General features: G+C 37.8%; 1 protein-coding gene across 1 annotated transcript in view; it reads right to left on the bottom strand.

Moving 5' to 3' along the window:
* The window catches only part of MRC1 (mannose receptor C-type 1), a 102,191-nt gene that overhangs the window by 27,948 nt on the left and 51,113 nt on the right, over positions 1–23,130 (bottom strand). Inside the window, exons 12-21 of the mRNA XM_008056341.2 lie at positions 21,620–21,819; positions 12,006–12,133; positions 11,421–11,508; positions 9,776–9,920; positions 7,402–7,443; positions 5,770–5,933; positions 4,443–4,510; positions 2,325–2,425; positions 1,472–1,614; positions 860–974 (exon numbers count right to left, since the gene is read on the bottom strand). Coding sequence (XP_008054532.1) covers positions 860–974; positions 1,472–1,614; positions 2,325–2,425; positions 4,443–4,510; positions 5,770–5,933; positions 7,402–7,443; positions 9,776–9,920; positions 11,421–11,508; positions 12,006–12,133; positions 21,620–21,819 — 1,194 coding nt within the window. The remainder of the gene's footprint in view (positions 1–859; positions 975–1,471; positions 1,615–2,324; positions 2,426–4,442; positions 4,511–5,769; positions 5,934–7,401; positions 7,444–9,775; positions 9,921–11,420; positions 11,509–12,005; positions 12,134–21,619; positions 21,820–23,130) is intronic.

The following is a 23,130-nucleotide window of genomic DNA, read 5'->3' as shown; positions in this document are numbered from 1 at the left end:
CTCAGGATGATCCTTCAAAGTCCATATCCTCTTTTCCAAGCTGTAGAACCTGAGAGTCTTTCAACAATTACTCACTTGCAGTGGTTTCCAACCCTTCATCAGTTTAGTCTGAATGTCTTGCAGTGGGTCAACATTCTCCTTAAAGTACAAGTCATAAATTTAACCTAGTGCCTGTTTCAGTGACAGTATCTCTGGAAAGACCATGCAAAAGTGGTAAGTACTTTTCTTTTGAAAAAAGTACCTTTCAATGCCCTATCATGCATTTTACAATCTACTATATGGATATGGTGAGTTTTCTCCTTCATAGTTCTGGTTCATCATGCTTTACCAAAAATTTGTTTCTCAGTTTGTTCAAAGTTCATATTTAAAAATATCAATTTTATCGCATTACAAGTTATGTGATGAAGTAACTGAAAAAGCTGTCAGTGGGAAATTAGCAATTTTTCATCTTATTCTTAGAAGTACTTTTCTTTGGGGGACTAAACTGATTTAAGAGAAACAGGGTGGGATTTAAGCTGGACAGACCTAGGTTTGATTCCCAGTTCTGCTGCTTTCTGGGCAAGGTCCCTGACTCAAGGTCTTCTGAACACCATTTCCCCATTCACAAATTGGGATGATAATACCTGCTTTACAGAGTTTTTATGACAATGGGAAGGACTTCATGTAAAGTTAAAAGCCCAGCATGGTACCTACAACTGAATAAGTTTTTAATAAGTGTCTGGTTTTTTCCTTCCTTCCTAGTTTTTGCTCTAGGAAACAAAATAAATAATAATAATAATTTACTCTCAGCAATAATTTACCATTTTACAGGCAAAATTACATATTTTCATGCATCATTGATTGAAAATGGCCAGCAGACCTTGTTCTTTATCATTTTGTATGGATGCCAGATTTCCTCCAAATTCGATGCAAGCTTTTCGTGACTCTTGCCAACTTTTTCTTTCTTCTTCAACAAATCCAAAGATTTTGAAACACTGGAATGAAGAGAAAAAAATCATAGAAGTTAACTAAAGATAATAAAGTTTGCTCTTAAAAAAAAAATTATGGCTGGGTGTAGTGACTCAGGCCTGTAATCCCAGCACTTTGGGAGGCCAAGGCGGAAGGATCGCCTGAGCCCAGGAGGACAAGGCCGTGATGAGCCATGATTGTACCATTGCACTTTAGCCTGGGTGACAGACAAAATGATCATGAAAATTATCACTAAATCTAAATTTTCTCACAATACAATTGAGATTTAAAAATGAAGTAGTTACTTTGCAAAGTTTGAGTAACCCTTGGGATAAAGGGTCCAACTATTTGCATACTATCTCAAGTATGCTCTCAATTTCCACAGAGAATTTGTCACAAAAATCTTCACCTATCCTTACCCAGAATTTTCTAGATAAGCAAAACTTAGCTTTGAACTAAAAGATTTACATTGTCACTCTTCATCTGGATCAATGCCAATATTGTAACTAATTCTTCTTAGTACCTTGTTATTGTAAAAATGCCAACCTTCCTTGCAACCTGATGGAACTGGTAACGTGGTAGGCATGACCGTGGCATTGATGCTGCTATTATGCCGCTGGCAAATGAAGGCATTTGGATAACCACAGTTAATGTCATTCCAAAACCCTGGCAAAGAGCAAAAGAGTTAAGTTAGATTTCCATGTTTCTGCTTAGAAACACTTTTTAAAAAAAGTATGTATATTTCACAAAGATTTTCAAAAATAGTTTAGAGACTATAATCAAACTTTATTTTTACACAAGTGACTAGAAGAATCCACACCATATCCTCTTGCTCTTTCACTTACATGAATAATAAATATAGTTCACCTTCGGAGAGAGCTTCCTAGGAACCAAGCAGGTTGCAGATATATTATCTAAATAGTAATAGCTAATAGTATAATAATAATTTAACAATACCCCTAAACTTTAGATACAACAGGCATCGACTTAACGTTTTATATGTTCAATCTCATCGAATCGTCTCAAGAACAGATACATTCTATCATTGTTCCCACTTTACAGAATAATAAGGAGATGGAGAGAGAGATAAAGGAGAAAGATACACATACTTGGGATATTTATTCAAATCGGAACATGAAAAAAGTTTCATAATGTAGGAAGAAGTCAGAAGATCGACTATGTCATTTATTGGTGCGTCTATCAAGCATCCATTCCCCATACAAATGGAATGGGTATGCTGCCAAAATTAGAATTCTCCTTTATTGTCTCTTATCTTGCTTGACTTAAGTGCACAACTTGCTACTTTTAGCCTATGCATGTAAGAAATGATATATCGTACCACAAAACAAGTTCAAGAAGATCTGTGTATTGTCTACCTGAATTTGAATACATGGTGACACAGTTTTCATCCTCGTTTGCAAAGTTGGGTTCACCTGTGGCCCAAGACACATAATTTACTTTGCTTCCATCCATCCAACTGGAAAAGAAAATTCAGGCATTTTGCAACAATCCAATCATTCGCACAATTGGCTACAGCCTATTGATGGCAAAGGACTAGTCGACCCAGAAGAGAGAGACCTACAGAGAATGGCAGAAAAATCCCCAATGCCTGGGTATTTGTATGTCCCTTGCATTAGTGTTCCTTTGTAGCAAGCCTGTCATCTTAGCTGGTCTGTCTTCTTTTCCTTCTCTGGAAGAATCTACCTTTAGTGGAGATCCCAATTACTCTGGAAGTGGGCCAGAAACTAAAATCCTCCCATAGTAATCTTCGGGCATGATTACCACAAAGCCGAACCACCCACAGAGAGGCAGAGAGGATAGAATTTCTCACTAAACCCATTCTCTGATTTGCATGTCTACTCTAGTTTCTCGGAAGGTAGGTGGGCCAATGCATATTTTTATAAAATATAGAAATTCAGAGACCATGAGAGCAGAAAGTGACCATAACATCACTGAATTTGATCTTTTCATTTGAGAGATGATAAAATGGGTGCTTTTCTAAAAGAATATCAAATGTTTTTGTTCTTTAAAAATAATGTCCCTGCCAGGCATGGTAGCGCACCTATAGTTCCAGCAATTAGAGAAGCTCAGGCGAGAGGATAGCTTGAGCCCAGGAGTTCCAGGCTGCAGTGAGCTATGATCGCACCACTGCTGTCCAGCTTGGGTGACAAAGCAAGACTCTGACTCAATAACAATAATAATAATGACCTTGAGTTTAAGTCTCTATTGCTCAAATATAGTAATAACCGTCTCGGAACATATGTGACTAAAATATCTGAGCATCAGCCAGGGGAACATATCTGCTCTTCAAACTAGTGAGAACATGTATATTAACGAACAAGGAAAGGAACCCCAAAATGTGCCAATTTTCTCACTTCACAGTTTTTCCTGGCTCCTATATCTAATAGAAAACACTACAATCACTCTTTTAAAGGGAAAGCTTTTCATGAAGTTGAAAAAATATTTCAAACTAGTGCGGGTAACACAGCGAGTAGGGTAACAGGAGAGGATCCTCTGTTTCTTTTATCTTTTTTTTTTTTTTTTGAGTTGGAGTCTCACTCTGTCACCGAGACTAGAGTGCAGTGGTCGCTCCTGGCCACCACAGCCTTGATCTGCTGGGCTCTGGCAATCCTTCCGCCTCAGTCTTCCAAGTAGCTGGAACTACAGGTGTGCGCTACCACACCCGGCTAATTTTTTTGATTTATTGTAGAGATGAGGTCTTGCCAAGTTGCCTAGGCAGGTCTCGAATCCGCGGGCTCAGGCAATTCACTCACTGCGGCCTCCCAAGGCGCAGGATTACAGGCTGAGCCACCGAGCCCGGCCTGGATCCTCTGTTTCTAAAGGGCACCACAGTTAGTCCAAACCAGATCATAATTTTGTTTTGAGCTGGGGTCTCACTCTGTCGTCTAGGCTGGAATGCCGTGGCACAATCATGGCTGACAGCAGCCTTGACCTCTTGGGCTCAAGCAACACTCACACCTCAACCTCCTTAGTAGCTGGGACTATAGGCGCACATCACCATGCTCAGCTAAATTTTTTATTTTAATATTTTGTAGAGACAAGATCTCCCTTTGTTTCCAGGCTGGTCTTGAACTTCTGGGCTCAAGAGATATTTCTGCCTCAGGCTCTCAGAGTGCTAGAATTACAGGAGAAGGCCACTACACCCAGCCCAGATCATAATTTTTAAAATATGTCCAGTATTCATATATATAGTGAATACTTCTGTTTAGTAGATGATTTACTAACAGATGATATCTGAAAACAGACAGGTGGCGTTCTGCATGATTAAATCCAATTTCAAGTTGTTTGAGAGTTAAAATGTTGAAAAGATTTAGTAGGATTATTTCAAATTCTTTTTAATTTTTTTAAAGATGCTTTCTGGATTGAGAATTCTATAGGATATTTAAATGCATTTCACAAAGCAAAGGTCTCAACATAACTCATATTTACCTGGCCACTATCCAAGCAAAGTTGTTTTAATTTGATTTACTTACGCAAACTTTTTATCCAAGCTGACCAATAAACCAATAAAATATGCTGACTGTGCATCATTCCTGTTTACCTAAAACAATGAAGTTTGCAATAGTTCAATTTATAATCACATGATCAGAAACTTCTAAACAAAACCTACATATTAATGAGGCACCCTATTTAAAACCTTTTCTAAAGAGGAATTCAGGCAGAAATGTTGTATATTCTACATGGTTTTTCCTATGAATAAAAAAATGCACACAATTTAACAACCTGCATTTATAAAGTGAACACTTTAAATCATTCTCTGCAATGTTAAATGCCCAGTCGTTAGGTTGTTGATGTCCTTTAAAACAAAGTAGTCAGTGGGACTAAGAATCAAAAAAAGTTGTCAGGGTGCCCCCAAAATGTATACATTTTAAGAAAGGAATCAACTATATAAAGATTGTAATATAAACCAATAACAAAAGATGAATACAAGTCACATTTGACTTCTGCAACTACAAGAGGTGCTCAAAGTGTTTACCATCAGCATCCAGACATTGATTACAGCGAACATCTCTTAAAATTTGCATACCTTTTTTTGGCACCCCTAATGTGTGTATGTGTGTGTGTGTGTGTGTGTGTGTATGTGTGTGTGTGTGTGTGTATTTGCAATATTGGGAAATATACTGAAAATTTCAAAGCAGGGTATATCTAAAAAAATGATAAGTCAGACTATACTCTAATACCTTATAATCAAGCACATTTTTATTCTTTCAATACTGATAAATTCATTTTTTACTGCTCTCTCTCTTACCTCCTCTCTAGTAGTGAGGAGTTCATGAGGGTTTTTAATCAGAAAGATACTGAACCAAGCACTCGTGGAAAAAAAGTAAATTACACCTTCAGTGACAGCTGACAATCTTGGTATGCCAAGAAAGATTTTTATATGAATAATCAAGTTGTACTATTTGTTAGCCAACAATACGATTCAACTAAACTAGATTTTTAAGTTACTAATCAAATTGTATAATACACAGTGGGTCCAGGATTGATATATAACAACCAACTAAAAATTATAATCTCTGACAACCACAATTAGTGAACTCAAAGCCATAAACTCTGGATCCTCATGAAGCCCAGAGTAAAAAAATGTTTCTGGGTTCTGTGAGTCTACACAAGATACTAAAAAAATAAGACATAGCTTCTGTCATGGCCTCCTCTCCCAGGATTCATATCTTTATCCCTGACCTTAGGAAGTGCAAATTCAGCACATAGTTAGAAATTGTTCTGTGTAGTACCAATTATAGACACTATCTATGTTTATCACATGTCATTGTCCCATCCTTAAATTAATCATGTTCTTACATATTTCCACAGAAACTTCTTTTCACTTTCACTTTGAATAGAAACAAGATCACCAAAGTTCTTCTTGCAAAATGCTCGTGCATTGTCCATGGTTTCCTTATCTTTGCTAAAATAATACTGGTAGTCTTTGTAAATAACCCACCCATCTTCAGTGACTGGTGGATCTGAAAAATTAATGAGAAAAGGTGATGAATTTTACTCAGATGAATCTAAGAATCTGATACATATGGTACACAAAAATGAAGAGAACAGAACAAAGGAGGCTGGGCATAGTAGAGACCTCACCTCGACAATAAATCAAAGGATTAGCCAAGCATCCTAGCACATACCTGTTGTCCCAGGTACTTTGGAGGCTGATGTGAGAGGATTGCCTGAACCCTGGAGGTCAAGGCTGCGAAGACCACGATTTTGCCACTTACTACACTCCAGCCTGAGCGACAGAGTGAGACCCCAACTCAAAAAAATAAAAATAAAAATAAAAAAGGAGCTAACTAGGGGTACCTGCAACTCTGAGAGTCCAGAATAAGCAGACTGTCTATGTCAAATACAGACTGAATCGCCAAAGGCCTCATACTTACTTTTTATCAGTCCTGTTAAAAACTAGCCACTTTTTTTCCCCAACTAAGTTTCATGAGTCATTGTGGGATCAAAGAACCCCCAGTGTCATTTTCGTCAACAGCATAGCACAGCTGGAGGACTTTACATACACACACCCCTAATGTGCCAACTCCAAGGAGTGGAAACAATGAGCGAGCAGATTCCATCTCGGTGCTAGAACAAACTTTTAACTGATGAACTTGGGTACATCTTGGGTGAACAGAATGGGAAAACTGAGGGCGGGCTCCTAAGGCTGTTACCAAACCGTAGGATTCTATGGCTCTGTACTAGAGGAGGCTGAATCAAGGTCCTCAAAGAGAACCAGGTCCTAATCCCTGGAACCTATGAATGTTAACTTATATGGAAAAAGGAACTCTGTAGATGTGATTAAATTAAGGATCTTGAGATGGAGAGATTACCCTGGAGTGTCTAGGGGGGCCCTGAATGTAGTAACAAACGTCCTTGTAGGGAGTGGTAGAGGGAGACTGGCTATGTGGGAAGAAAGCCAGGTGACTACTGAAACAAAACAGCACACTGCTGGTTTTGACGATGGAAGAAGGAGCCGCGAACCAATGAATGCGAGGAACTTAGTGTTACACGCTGGTAAAGGCAAGGAAGTGGATTGATTTTCCCTTTAAGCCCCTTGGGGGAGCTTAGTCCTGCTCACATCTGGATTTTGGCCCGGTGAAACTAATTTCAGATTTTTGACTTCCCGAATTGTGAGGGGATAAATGTGTGTTGGTGTAAGCCACCAAGTTTATGGTCATTGATTACAGTGGCCATTAGAAACTAACATATGTGCTAGAGAAGGAGAAACCTGGGCGTGAACCCTTAAAAAAGTATACTGACATGCCTTCCGCTCATGCATATGAGCTTCTCTCTGCAGAGGAAGATCCAGACTTTCCCAAAAGTCTCATAAGAGATATTAAGAACCTCTGCTCTCCACCTTCCTGGGGTAAGTAATATTTTCGCCGAGAAAGAAAAGAAGGGAAAGGGGCTATCAATACAGAGATCAGAAAACTTGAAAACACCTACTGTCTTGAGGAGCTGGTGTTGGCTCCGGTTTGGGTGTTTGTCCTGTAAAACAAGAGAAAATTAGGGAAAAAATGAATTTCTTCAACAATACTGGGAGTTTGCCAAAAATTGTACACAAAAAATGTATATACATTTTAAGAGATGTTATCTATGTATTACTTTTCAAAGTTGAATTGAATGATGGTAGCAATTTGTCATGTGATGTTCGCTCAAAAGATGGCATCCATCAAATGAATGGTAGCATCACCATGCCACAGACAGGACAGTCAAAGAAAAGGGAGGAAGCATAGTTGTCATTTGAGGAGCACAAGACCATTTCGAAGTGGTATTTGACTTAACACCCCTTGACTGCTACTTAGGGAGGACCCTAAGGAATGTGGTGTACTGTAGAAAACTGGCCGCATTGGTGGTACTTCAGGAAGAAATTGAATGGCATGTACAATGTTATACAAGTGGACACTCTGTTCAGTGTTGCTCAAGCACTTATTCATCATAATCAGAAGTGTCTGGGTGCTGATGGTAACCACTTTGAGCACCTCTTGTAATTGCAGGAGTCAGACATGATTTGTATTTCTCTTTTGTTATTGGTAGCTATTGAGCATTACAATTTTAATATTGTTTTTTTCCTTTCTTAAAATGTATAATATATATGTTTTTTTGGCACCCTCTGGATATCCTTCTATTTTTCACTATTTTCATGAGTTAATATCCTAAAATCTTAATTGCTCTTTCTCTTTTTTTCATCTACCCTCTTCTTTCCAAATCACTTATCATGTTGTGAAAAGGAGAATGAAATAAAAGAGAATTAGGAGTCAAGAGTTAAACAAATTAAGTACAGTATTGGCCACCAGGAATTAGAAGATAGCTTTCAGGCACAAGTAGTGTCATATAAAGGAAAGAGAACCACATGAGTTTTAGAATCAGAAAGCTTAGCTTCAAATCTCAAGCCTGAGTTCAAGTTGTTTAGCCTTTATTTTGTCAAATACAAAAAGAAACGAGTAATATGTGTAAATAACTGGGTTAAAACATGTGAGTTATTGGTAAGTAACAGGTGCTCAATAGAGGTTAGTTTTCTGGTCAGACATCTTATAATTAGCTGTGAAATTACTTGTAATTTCATTACTTGAAGCCATTAACTGTAAACTATTTGTTTATAAATATAAAATATATTTTCTTTAAAGTATTCTTTTTATTAAGTATATGTTTTACTAAAAGTTAAATGCAATCTTTTTCTTTCCAAGTAGGCAATGATATATCGGGGTTTTGTTGGAATCTGATAAAGAAACTCGGGTTATTTAGTTAGACCTACTACTAAGAGACTTAAAAAAAACTGACAACCATTGATTCCTCTATTCTGGAAACTTTGAAAGCAATAATAAACAAAGGAATAAGGAAAATAAACAGAACAGTAAGGTATCTCCTACTGTCCTAGGGACAATTGCCAAGATTCGCTCAACATCAGAAGGCAACGCAGTTCCATTGATCTGTTTTGCACTGGACAAAGTTCAAGGATAGGTTTGTTTATTTGTTGGTTTATCTTCACATTAGAACCTGGATCCTCTGACCTCAATGCCTGACTTGGGATATGTGGAAGTTTCAGAGTCACAGATAATGACAGACAGCATTCATATTTTTGACCATCAATAACATGGTATGTCTACACCCTGGGCAACATAGTGACACCTCATCTCTGCAAAAAATAAAAAAAAATAGCTGGTGTGGTGGTACATGCCTGTAGTCCTAGCTACACAGGAGGCTGAGGTGGGAGGATCACCGGAGCCCTAGAAGTTGAGGCTGTGGTGAGCTGTGATTGTGCCACTGCATTCCAGCCTGGGTGACAGGGGAAGACCCCAACTCAAAAAACAAAACAAAACAAAAACAAAAAACATAGTGGGTCTAATAGTATCAGGACCCCACACTATGCTCGTTCTTTGTGTGAAATTTACTTGAGAAGTCAATACTTAGAATATGCAGACATGGGGATATGGTCACATACTTGGTGACTAATGTAGACAATCAGAAGGTGACAATTAAAAAAGAAAGAAATTGCATTTTTGTTACTCTGTTTACAATGTAGGACACCCACAAACTTCTGCCACTGTGGAACCTGAGCCAGATTCAGAGCTGCTCGTGGGAACTATTTTGGAGGACGTGACTCTTGTCCAGGACTCCCGGGTGGCCTTTTGATCTTCTGTTCCTTTGGAACATTTATCTGTGCTCAGCGACTTCATTCTTATCCTGTGATATAATGGCCCCTGACAGTTCCCTGAATTTGTTATTTTGTTTGTTTGCTTCTGCTAATAAGGGAAAGATATTGGGGTATCAGGAAGTTAGTTTTCCAAGCTGAGATAAAGGAAAAGACAAGTGATCATACCTTTTTTAATCTGGCAAATCCAATTGTTAAGGTGTTCACAGTTAATATCATTCCAAGACATCCCATAGTCACCTTTCAACTCACCACAGTATTCAACATTTTGATAATTATTAGGTTCACCATAAGCCCAGTTTTCATATGAAACCTGTATGAGAAACATAAAATTACAACCATTTATGTCAGACCAATGTCAATCATCTATCCCAACAGAAAAGGACAGATAGATTTGTATTGTTTTATTCGTTTACTTTTTTTCACAATAGCTTTGCTTCGAAAGTACATTTCATAAACATGAGTAGAAAAAGAATTGCTTTCATAACATGAAAACTTGTGAAGTTGAAAAGAGTGTGCAATTGATTATTATAAAAACTTTTTTTCTCTTACTAAATAGAATTTATCCAAGGGCCATTAAAATGGAATGTATATATAGGAAAAATTTGGCAAAAAAGCTTTACTTCTCAGTATTACGAGTTCCTACATTTACAAACCATTTTTTAAGGGATAATATTTCAGTGTGTTGTGGGAACTTTTCTTTATTAAGTGGACAGGATTAAGAAATACAATTAATTCTTCTTGCAAAAGGAAAAGACCTATAAAATTCTGCTACCAAAGCTACCAAACATGGAGAAAATCAACAGCGGAAATGAATGGAGCCCTGGGTTTAGGTCTTCTATGGAGTTTCCAATGTGGAATCATAGCCCACAGGGTTTTGGACTCAGCATGATAATATATTTTCCAGAGATGTAAGTATAAAATCCAAATATCAATGGAACCATCAAATAAAATATCATACACCAAGTCCCTTGAAAAACTGCCAGTGGGTTATAAGAGAAGGCAGAACTGAAGTTACACAAAATCACTTTCTGTAGCAACTAGAATTTCTAAATATAGCCAACATGTGCCATAATCCCTCACTTCTTCATTCCTGAGAAATCTAAGTTTAATAGCTATTAATGGGAATATCAAAAGTGTTTCCAGTTCTACTGATCTATACAAGGCTATACACACCACTTTTAGAAAGTTGAACTATCTGTTTACCAATTTTGCCTGGCAGATTGAAGATATATATTTATATAAAGTAGTGGAATGAGTTTTTATTGTTATTTGTTTGTTGGTTTTTGAGTCTCAGTCTCATTCTGTCACCCTGGCTGGAGTACACCCTGACTGGAATACAGTGGCATAATCAAAGCTCACTGCAGCCTCGATCTCCTGGGTTCGGGCAATCCTTTTGCCTCAGTCTATCATCTAGCTGGGACTATAGGCATGCACCACCATGCCCAGTTAATTTTTTTTTTTTTTTGTAGAGATGAGATCTCACTACGTTACCTGACTGGTCTCGAACTCCTAGGCTCAAGAGATTTTCCCATCTCAGCTTCCCGATGTGCTGGGGATATAGTCGTGAGTCACCATGCCCAGCTCTTTCTATTTTTTTTTTTTCATACAGTCAAGCTATGCCTTGAATGAATGGAACTAAAGTGGGGCAGGGGCAAGACAATGGTCCTAAAATGGCATTTATTTTGCACAGAAACATCTCTGTAGTTATTGCAATGGCCTGTCTTACTAAAAATATGGTTAAGTTGAAGGATGCCATTAAAATGAATACATGACAAAGTAAGAAAATGATATATTAAGTCAAATTACTTACAGGAGAACCATCACTCCATGTAAAGCCCTCTGAAGGACTTCCATATGTCAGTCCCAACCAAAACAGTTCATGGTAGTTTCCACTGGCCCTACAATATCCAAAACATGAAGAAAGCATGTGCTATTGCATGAAAAAAGTTTGGTGGCCTACAAAGACTAACCAGATTTGAAAGTTACCTCCAAAACATAAATTAGTACACAAGTAAAGAGATTTAACAACTAAATGTAAGTTTTATGAAATAGATGTGTGTTTTGGTTCAGATCATACATATACCAAATATTGGGCCATCGCTTGAGAATAAATAATTGTAAAGCACTGAAAGATAGTTATTCATTCGTGTATTTAACAAATATATATTGTGACTTATATTTTTATAGAGCAATTCATTACAGAATTTATACATTAAAAAGTAAAGGGGTTGGAGGTGAAACTAGATTAAGAAGAGTCCATAGGCTTGGGAGATGACACAGGTGTTCAAATAACATTGCAAACCAACAATTTCAGAAATATAAGAATTTTCTCAACATCACTAGAACCAAACAGATTTTTTTTAAAAAAGGAGTGTTATGTAGAAAAGATACTTACATTATTAATCGCCATATTGTTTCCTGTTCATCTTTATTATTGATACTAGCTAGGTCTCCACCCATAGCTCTACAGAAATCCCGAGATTCAAACCATGTTTTCTTCTCATGTTTTCCTTTTGTGAACAGCTAAAGATGACATTGTTCAGAAATTATTTTACAATTCATAGCTTATTAAATTAAAAGAGGCAATTACCTACTTTGAATGATATTTCATTTACAAAAAACCAAGACATTGCAATGGCCAAAAGCAGTGTAATTCACTGGGTTTAAAATCAAGTTATGTGTGGCAATATGGGTAACGGAACTTGGGAGAGTATTTTGTGAAGAAAAAACTTAGAAAATAAAATTGTTTTATAACACGGGAAATAGATTAAAATCTTAGAAGCTTTAGTGTATGGACTATACATGTGGCTTTCTGTAGAAGACAGGATTAAATTGGTTAAGTGGAAAAAGTGGCATTGAGATGGAAAAAAATGAAAGAAAGTTCCAAAACAGAGAAAGTAAACATGAATAAGGAAAATGTTAAGAAAAAAATATCCTTCCTAAAACTGCACCATAGTTGGTTATCCTATTTAACTTAAACAATGAATAACTTGGCAGTATTAATACTTTCTTGCAAAACTGCATTGTATTTTTCTTTCAATTTTTTTTTTTTTTTTGAGTCAGGATCTCACTCTGTCACCTAAGCTGCTGGAGTGCAGTGGCATAATCACAGCTCTCTGTAGCCTTGACCTCCTGGGCTCAGGAGATCCTTCTGTCTCAGTCTCCTGAGTAGCTGGGACTACAGACACAGGCTAATTTTTAAAATTTGTTTGTAGAGACAAGGTCCTACTATGTTGCTCAGCCTGGTCTCAAAACTCCTGGGCTCAAGTGATCCTCCCACCTCAACTGCCCAAAGTGTTGGGATTACAGGCATGAGCCACTGTGCCTGGCCTGTATTTTTCTTTATGATTGTACATTTGAACAACTATTGGAGATATGTAACAATGGACACTTACCTGGTAGGGATGGGTTATGAACTAAACTAAAAGTAAAGATTATATAATTTAGGAATTATGTCATATTATCTGAATATGCAATTGACGGTGACAGTCTAGGATGCACCTGACAGTATGCAAGTATTAAAGGAGTTAACTGTGGCTACCGACTTTTACAATTTTCATTCATTGCTCTTCATGAGTTATAGCCCCTATCTCCTAGGCTTGTGGAAAAAAGGAATCTGTTTCCAGTGGCCTATGGCGGCCTAAGGTGTCATTAAGCCACCAAGACAGCATTCATTCCCCTTGGCCTTAACTTGACTTGAGCTATCTGGACGAAGGTGTCTCAAGCAAGTATTCACATCAGTAGCCCCCAAGACTCCTATGATCACCTTAACATGCTAGAGTGTGATACAAGATTTTTTTTTTTATTAAATAAATTTACTCAGCTGAATTTTATTAATAATTCTCACATCTTAATAGTTACAGAGGTGGTCTATACACTTCCAAACAAATACTACCCCACAAGCACCTCTAAAGTCACCTACTTTCTAGTTAAGAGCATAACTTGATTTGCTGAACACCCACCTGGAGGTTGTCTCTGCTGCAACCCTTGGCTCACTTCCCAGCTCTAGATAATTTTGCTGATTCTGTCAAAAAACTGCAACACGTCTCCCCAGTCTACTACTCTCAGGTGAAGGCCTGTGTATAGGATGAATCTGGTATTTGTGTAGTAACTGAAACATTTTTGAGGTGAGTTTTCCTTTGTGTTCATCCTCAAATAATCCATTTACCAATCTCTTCTGTCTTGGTCCAATATATTCTTTTCTATGTAAATTATGTTTTTAGTTCTAACTGGCTAGCTCATTGGGTTAGACAGCTCATTAAGCTTTATTGCTATTAGCAGCAGTGACTAGCTCAGTTGACCATACTTTTATTGAGTTAGAAAAGACAAGACAACTTCATTCTGATACACCTTCTTCGTCAGCTTTGCCAAGCTCTCTTACAAGGCACGTCATAGTCATATTCCATTCAAATAGATTGAATAAAAGAGGTCCTGGGACCAGGACTACTAGAGAACAAAATCATTAAGCAGTAGATAGGTATGTTTCTATATTTGGCTAAGTCTAACTTACTCTAGAAAGAATAGGTCTTATGAGAGAGAAAAAAAGATCCACATGCTTAATTTGTTGGGATTTTTATTTGTTAGTTTCTGGTTTTGTTTTTATTTTTGTTTGGTTGGTTATTACTTTGGTGAGCTTCACTGCATATGGAGAAAATGGATGGCCCAACTTATGAATATATTAAATAATGGTAGATGGCAGGCGTGGTGTCTTAAACCTGTAATCTAAGTACGTTGGAAGGCCAATGTGAGAGAATTGCTTGAGCCCTGGAGATCACGACCAGTCCAGGCAACATAGAGAGACCTCATTCCTACAAAAAAACATTAGAAAATTAGCTGGGCATGGTGGCATGCACCTGTAATCCCAGCTGCTGGGAGACTGAGGTGGAAGGCCTGAGCCCAGGAGGTTGAAGCTGTGATGAGCTCTGATCATTCCATTGCACTCCAGCCTGGGTGACAGAGTGATTAATTAATGGTAGAGTATTTAATTGTCATTTAGTGGTCACTGAAAGGCCGTGTGCCTCTAGCCATCACAGCCTTCATTCCCATCATTATAATCATTGGAGGTTAAATCAGAAAAATAAAGCTTTCTCCCTAGAATACCTGTGTGGCATTACTGTAGATTAGTTTGTTAGTTTAGTTAACTAAAACTTGGGCTTTAAGAGCATGGTAAAATGAGATATAATAGGATAGCATGGGACTCACCAAGGAGAAACCCTATGGCCACCATGGTAGCCAGCTATCTCTTACAAGCGCCAGCTCCTGTCCAGAGGTCAATAGTATAGCCAACAACATTGAGTACAATACCTCAGCTTTGGGGAAGTCCTGATCCCAAACACCAGCTAACAACACTTTCCAAGTCACTATTGCCACTCAGTGGTAAGCCAGTGCAGGTACGCAGAACAGGACTGCTATATTTGGCAACTGAGAAATTTATGACACCAAGCCTATGTATAAACAAGAGAACCCTACAATGCCTACATCAGCCCCTGCCAACCTCAAATAAGAAATTATCTACCCAAATGAGAAAATAATTCTGACCATATAAAAAAGAGAGTTCTCCAAAACCCTCAAAAGACCACACAAACTCCTCAGCAATGAACCCTAACCAAAATGAAATTTTTGAAATTCCAGACACAGAATTCCAAAGGTTGATGATAAAATTGCTCAATAAATTTATGGATAAAATTGAAAACCAAGATAAAGAAATTTAAAAAACTATTCAGGACAAAGATGAAAAATTCTCCAAAGAGGTAGACACCTTAAAATATACCAATCTGAAATTCTGAAAATGAAAGAAACATTTAGGGAAGTATAAAATGCAGTGGAAAGTTTTAACAGTAGACTAGAACAAGCAGAAGAAAGGATCTCAGAACTTGAAGACAAGGCTTTTGAATTAACCCAATCAGATCACAACAAAGAAAAAAAGAATCAAGAGAATGGAACAAAATCTACAAGAAATGTGGGATTATATAAAATGTTCAAACCTAAAACTCATAGGTGTTCTGGAGGAAGAAGAGAAAGAAACAGGTTTGGAAAACCTATTTGAGGCAATAATGGAGCAAAACTTCCCTGACCTTGCCAGAGATCTAAATATCCAGATACAAGAAGCCCAAAGAACCCCCAGAAGATTCATTGCAGAAAGGTCATCTCCAAGGTGTATAATCATCTGACTAAGCAAAATTAATGTGAAGGAAAGAATGCTAAGAGAAGTAAAACAAAAGCATCAAATAATTTACAAAGGTTAACCTCTCAGACTAACAACAGACTTTTCTGTCTGCAATCTCCTCAAATAGAAGAATTTTCAGCCAATGATTTTGTATCCTGTAAAACTAAGTTTCTTAAATGAGGGAGAAATGAAGTCCTTCAAGACAAGCCAATACTGAGGAAATTTGTCACCACTAGACTGCAAGAAATACTCAAAGAAATTCTAAGTACTGAAACAAAAGGTTGAAATACCACTAGAAAAACACTGGAATTCATATAGTTCACAGGCTTTATGGAACACCAACACAATAGAGAAAATAAATAAAGCAACAGATAACAACCAGCATGATGAATAGAATAGTACCTTACATATAGTTATTAACTCAATGTAAATGGTCTCAGTGCCCCACTAAAAAGATACAGACTGGCAGAATCGATTAAAACCAACCAACCAACCAACAACCCAAATATCTGCTACCTTCAAGTGACCCACTAAACTCAGAAAGACTCCTGAAGACCCAAGGTAAGGAAGTGGAAAAAAATATTCCACACAAATGGAAACCAAAAATGAGCAGGAGTAGCCATTCTCATATGGGATAAAACAGAGTTTAAATTAGCAACACTAAAAAAAACCCCAAAAAAACAAAGATGGCTATTATATAATGATAAAGGGATAAATCTAATGGGAAGATTTAACAATTTTAAATACATATTAACCTAACACCAGAGCCCTCCGCTTTAAGAAACAAATTCTACTAGACTTTTACTTTTTTTTTTTTTTTTTTGAGTTGGAGTCTCACTTGGTCGCCCAGACTGGAGTGCAGTGGCCGCTCCCGGCCACCGCAGCCTCAACCTGCTGGGCTCCGGTGATCCTTCCGCCTCAGCCTTCCGAGTAGCCGAAATTACAGGCGCACGCTACCACGCCCGGCTAATTTTTTGGTTTATTGTAGAGATGAGGTCTCGCTGCCCAGGCGGGTCTCGAACCCGTTGGCTCAGGCAATCCACTCACCTCAGCCTCCCAAAGGCGCGGGATTATTAGACTTTTAAAAAAGAGATAGACAGCAATACATAATAGTGAAAGACTTCAACACTCTGACAGAAATAGATCATCAAAGCAGAAAGTCAACAAAGGAACATTAGAGTTAAACAGGACTCTAGAGGAAATGGAACTAATAGAAATCTATAGAACATTCCATCTCAAAACTATAGAATAAACATTTTTTTCATCATTACAAGCGATATTGTCCAAGATAGACCATATGGTAGGCAACAAATCAAGGCTAAATAAATTCAAAAAAATCAAATCATATCAAGCATCATCTCAGACCACAGTGGAATAAAACTAGAAACTAACTCCAAGAACTTACAAAACCAAACGAAGACATGGAAGCTAAACAATTTTCTCCTGAATAATTCTTGGGTCAACAATGAAATCATGATGAAAATTTAAAAATTCCTTGAGTAGCGCGCGCCTGTAGTTCCAGCTACTTGGAAGGCTGAGGCGGAAGGATCGCCAGAGCTCAGCAGGTCGAGGCTGCGGTGGCCAGGAGCAACCACTGCACTCCAGTCTGGGCGACAGTGAGACTCCAACTCAAAAAAAAAAAAAAAAAAAAATTCCTTGAAATGAATGGCAACAATGAAACAGTTATCAAAACCTCTGGGACACAGCCAAAGCTGTGAACAGAAGAAACTTTATACCACTTAAGGCCTACATTAATAAGACTGAAAGATCATATATTAACAACTTAACATCACACATCAAGGAACTAGAAAAACATGAGCAAACCAAATACAAAGCTAGTAGAAGAAAAGAAATAATGAAGGTCAGAGCAGAACTAAACAATATTGAAATTAAAAAAAAAAAACATGATCAATGAAACAAAAAGTTGGTTCTTTGAAAGGATAAAATTGATAGACCACTAACTAGATTAATTAAGAAATGAAGAGAGAGGACTCAAATTAGCTCAATCAGAAATGAAAATGGAGATATTACAATTGATATGACAAAAATTCAAAAGATCATCTGAGACTATTATGAACACTTCTATGCAAACAAACTAGGCAATCTAGAGGAAATGGACAAATTCTTGGAAATGTACAAACCCCCCAACCTTGAATCAGGAAGAAATAGAAACCCTAAATAGACCAATAATGAGTAGCAAGATTGAAAAAGTAATGAGAAGTCTCCCAAAAACAACAAATAAAAAGTTTAGGACCTGATGGACTCACAGATGAATTCTACCATACCTTCAAAGAACTGGTCCAATTTCACTGAAGCTATTACACATGATTGAACAGGAAGGAATCCCTAACTCATTCTATGAGGCCAGTATCACTCTGATACCAAAGCCAGGAAAAGATATCATGAAAGAAGAAAACTACAGACCAATATTCCTTATGAACATAGACGCAAAAATCCTCAACAAAATATTAGCAAACTGAATTCAACAGCACACACACACACACACACACACACACACACACAAAAATACATCATTAGTAACTGTGTTTTATCCCAGGGATACAAGGGTGGTTCAACATACACAAGTCAATAAATGTGATCTACTATGTAAACAGAATTAAAACAAAAGTCATGTGGTCATTTTAATAGATGCAGAAAAAGCATTTGATAAAACCCAGCCGTGATCTTCATGATAAAACTTTCAGCAAAATAGGCACAGAGGGAACATTCTTCAAAATAATAAAAGCCATATACAACAAATCCACAGCCAATATCATCCTTAATGGAGAAAAGTTGAACACATTCTCCCTCAGAACTAGAACAAGACAAGGGTGCCCACTTTTACCACTCCTATTTAACATAGTACTGAAAGTTGTAACCAGAGCAATCAGGCAAGAAAAAAAAAAGGCGATCCAAATTGGAAAAGAAGAAATTAAACTATCTCTGTATGCCAACAATATGATCTTATACCTAGAGAACCCTATAGACTCCTCCAAAGGACTCCTGGACTTGATAAAGGAATTTGGTAGTTTCAGGATACAAAATCAACACACACAAATCAGTAGCACTGTGGTGTACCAATAGTGACCAAGCTGAAAATCAAATCAAGAACTCCATTTACAATAATGGCTACAAAGCTAAAGTACCTAGAAATAGATTTAAGCAAGAAGGTAAAAAATCTCTACAAGGAGAACTACAAAGCTCTGATTAACAAATTGCAGAGGACACAAACAAATGGAGAAACATTCCATGCTTATGAACTGGAAGAATCAACATTATTAAAATGACCATATTACCCAAAGTAATCTACAGATTCAATGCAATCTCTATCAAGCTACCAACATCATTTTTCACAGAATTAGAACAGACAATTTTAAAATTCATATGGAACCAAAAAATAACCAGAATAGCCAAAGAAATCCTAAACAAAACGAACAAAGTTGGAGGCATAACATTACCTGACTCCAAATTATACTACAAGGCTATAGTAAACAAAACAGTAAGGTACTGGTACAAGAGCAGACACATGAAACAATGGAATAGAATAGAGAATCCAGAAATAAACCCAAATACCTACAACCAATTAACCTTTAGTAAAGCAGACTAAAACATACATCGGGGAAAGGACACTATTCAATAAATGGTACTGGGAAAATTGGATAGCTACATGCAGAAAAGTGAAACTTCATTCCTATCTCTCCCCATATACAAAAATTAACCCAAGATGGATTAAATAGTTAAATGTCAGACCTGAAGCCATAAAACTCCTAGAAGAAAACCTAGGAAAAATTCATATGGACATTGGCCTACGCAAAGAATTTATGGCTAAAATCCCCAAAGCAAATCAAACTGAAACAAAAATAAGTGGAATGTAATTAAATTAAAAAGCTTTTGCACAGCAAAAGAAATAATCAACAGAGCAAATAGGCAACCTACAGAATGAGAGAAGATATTTGCAAACTATACATCTGTCAAATGACTAATATCCAGAATCTACAAAGAACTCAAACAAACCAGCAAGAAAAAAGCAAATAACCCCATAGAAAAGTGGGCAAAAAACACAAACAGATATCTCTCAAAAGACATACAAATGACCAACAAACATATATAAAAATATTCAACATCACTCATAACCAGGAAAATGCAAATTAAAGCAATAATGAGATAACATCTTGCACCAGTCAGAATGGCTATTAAAAAATCAAAAAACAGCTGGGCTTGGTGGCTCAGCCTGTAATCCCATGCCTTTGGGAGGCTGAGGTGAGTGGATTGCCTGAGTCCACAGGTTCGAGACCCACCTGGGCAGCGAGACCTCATCTCTACAATAAATCAAAAAATCAGCCAGGCGTGGTAGCGCATGCCTGTAATTCCGGCTACTTGGAAGGCTGAGGTGGAAGGATCGCTGGAGCCCAGCAGGTCGAGGCTGCGGTGGCCAGGAGCGGCCACTGCACTCCAGTCTGGGCGACAGAGTGAGACTTCAACTCAAAAAAAAATCAAAAAACAATAGATGCTGGTGCAGATGTGAAGAAAAGGGAATGCTTATACACTGTTGGTGGGAATGTAAATTAGTACAGCCTCTATGGAAAGCAAAACAAAGTTTACTCAAAGAACAAAAAGCAGTCTACCATTTGATCCAGCAATCCCACTACTAGGTATCTACCCCAAGGAACAGAGCTTGTTTTATAACAAAGTCACCTGCATGTGCATGTTCATTGCAGTACAATTCACAATGGCAAGGATGTAGAATCAACCTAAATGCCCATCAACTGATCAGTAGGTAATGAAAATGTGTATATGTTCACCATGGAATACTACACAGCCATAAAAAAGAATGAAATCATGTTCTTTGCAGCAACATGGATGGAGCTGAATATCAACATCCTAAGTCAACTGACTCAGAAACAAAGCCAAACACTGCATGTTCTCACTCGTAGGTAGTAGCTAAATGGTCACAAAGATGGAAATAATAGACACTGGAGATGCCAATAAGGGTGGAGGGGGCAGGGGGATTAGGGTTCAGAAACTACCTACGGGGCACAATGTTCACTATCGGGGAAATGGGCCATCTGAGACCAAATCCCCACCACTACACTATGTCCACATAACAAATATGCATGTGTAACCCTGGATCCAAAATAAAAAAAATAATAGATTAAATAATATTTTGATATTTTTAAGTAGATTGCCTTTTTGGAGGGGATTACCTTTTGTTGTTAATTTCTAACTTGATTGCTTTAAATCAGAAACTCTAATCCATATATAATTTTTGCTTTGTAAAATTTTCCGCAATTTCTTTGTAGCCTGATAATAGGTCCATTTTTGTGGACATGCAAAGTGTTTGGAAAGAACATATGTTGTTAGTCAAACTATACAGATTGTTATTTGCTTTTGGTCTACTTAAGACATCAATTATCAAGAAAGTTGTATTAAATTCCTTTGCTAATTTTTTGCTTTATCCTAGTTTTCTCCTTACACATTAAAAAAATAGGATAGCATGATGAGGGAGAGAAATTTCTACAAGGATAAAAAGAATTGTGATCTCAGATGAGGCCTAGAAATCTGGGATGAAAAAGGAGAGAAACAGAGAGGGGGTGAAAGTAGCAAAGTTGTGTCTCTGAGTTGTGTTGGTGTCGATGGTTGTACTTGTGGGTCGAAATGCATCTTTCATGGACACCCACCCAAGGAGCTCTTTAAAAACAACCCAGTTCAATAAAATCAGAATTTCTGCAGGTGGAGCCTGGGCAGAATAGTTTGGTTTTTTGTTTGTTTTTTCATTCTTTATGTGATTCTTTGGGCAGAAGCATATTCTAAATGTTTTCACCAGCTTCGCTGTTGATACTTACCTTGAAACACAAGCTGGTTTTACTGCTGATACCCCAATCCTCCGGACACTTGGGTTCGGGAGTTGTTGTGGGCTCTGGCGGGCGAGTGACTCCTTCTGCCCAGTGCTTGCACACGAACTTTGCCTTTTCATCACACTTCAGAACATCCCATAAGCCCCCTGCAATCCCAGTTCTCATGGCAACACACCCTGGCTTTCGCCCTGCATTGAACACATAAGGTAGAACTCACTCAGCAGGTGCCTCCCGGAGGCCTGCCGTGCTCATGGAAGGTGGTTCACAGGTGAGTGTTGGAGTGTGCGGTCAGGTGTGTCGGAGTGTGTGTGAGAACATGCGAGGACTCCGGCTACAGCGTGTGGCAATGAGCTTGTGCAATTTTGAACCACTGTTCGCCTTTTATTTGTGTGGTTTTATCCCCAACTGAATTATGACCTCAAATGTTGGGCAGGTTGTAATTTTATATTTCTAACATCTGGTAGAGTGCCCCACATAGGCATTTAATGCTATAATAATATTTTTATATGATCAAATTTACCATAATGGCAAAAATAGTGGTTTAATATTTCCTTCCTTCCTTCCATTCTTTTTTCCTTCTCTTTCTCCCTCCCTCTTTCCTTCTCTCCCTCTTCCATTCTCTCTCTGTCATTCTTTTTCTTCCTTCCTTCCTCCCTTCCTCCTTCCCTCTTTCCTTTCCTTCTCTTTCTTTCCTTTCCTTTCTTTCCATCTTTCTTTCTAGTCGGAGTCTCACTCTGTCCCCCAGCTGGGGTGCAGCGGCACAATTACAGCTCACTACAGACTTGACCACCTGGGCTTAGGCAATTCTTCTGCCTCAGCTTCCCAAGTAGCTGAGACCACAGGTGCATGCCACCATGCCTAGTTATTTATTTTTTTTTTTTAATATTTTTTTTGTAGAGATGAGGTATTGCCTTGTTGCCTGGGCTGATCTCAAACTTTTGGTGTTAAGCGATCTTCCCACCTCAGCCTCCTAAAATGCTGGAATTACAGGTGAGCCACCATTCCTGGACTTCATTCTTTCTTTTCTTCTTTCCTTTAAAAAAAAAAAATTTCTCTCTTTTTCATTCTTTCTCTCTTCCTTCTTTTTCTTTTTAATTTGCTAAGATCCTATTTTCCCTAGAGTCATGTAGGTCTCCCAGGACCAAAGTTCTTCATAGGCTTCAGAATGAGACACACTTGAACCAGAGAGTTTAAGTCACTCAACCACTCTGAACTTGCTTCCTCATCTTAAAATGCAAATATCAAGACTCACCTTGTAGAGTTGTGAGGAATGCCAGCTTTAATGAACAAAGAAGTACATGAAATAAAAAGGGGAATGTACCGAGCTTAATAATTTTTAATTCTGCTTTACAGCTGTGGTTATTTCCAAATAGTAAATAAGATAGAGTCTGGAAAGCATCAAGATTTCTGGCTGCTAAGACAAGGTCATTGTTTTTACCACTCTCTTTTAAAGAAAGTTAAGCACTTGGAAGTCATCCTCAAATTTCTGGGGAGGTACA

The sequence above is a fragment of the Carlito syrichta genome, unplaced genomic scaffold (genome assembly GCF_000164805.1).
Source record: "Carlito syrichta isolate Samal-C Ts95f unplaced genomic scaffold, Tarsius_syrichta-2.0.1 Scaffold302327, whole genome shotgun sequence".
NCBI lineage: Eukaryota > Metazoa > Chordata > Mammalia > Primates > Tarsiidae > Carlito > Carlito syrichta.
Note: the sequence above shows the minus strand (reverse complement) of the source record. Positions and strands in the feature narration are given on the sequence as shown.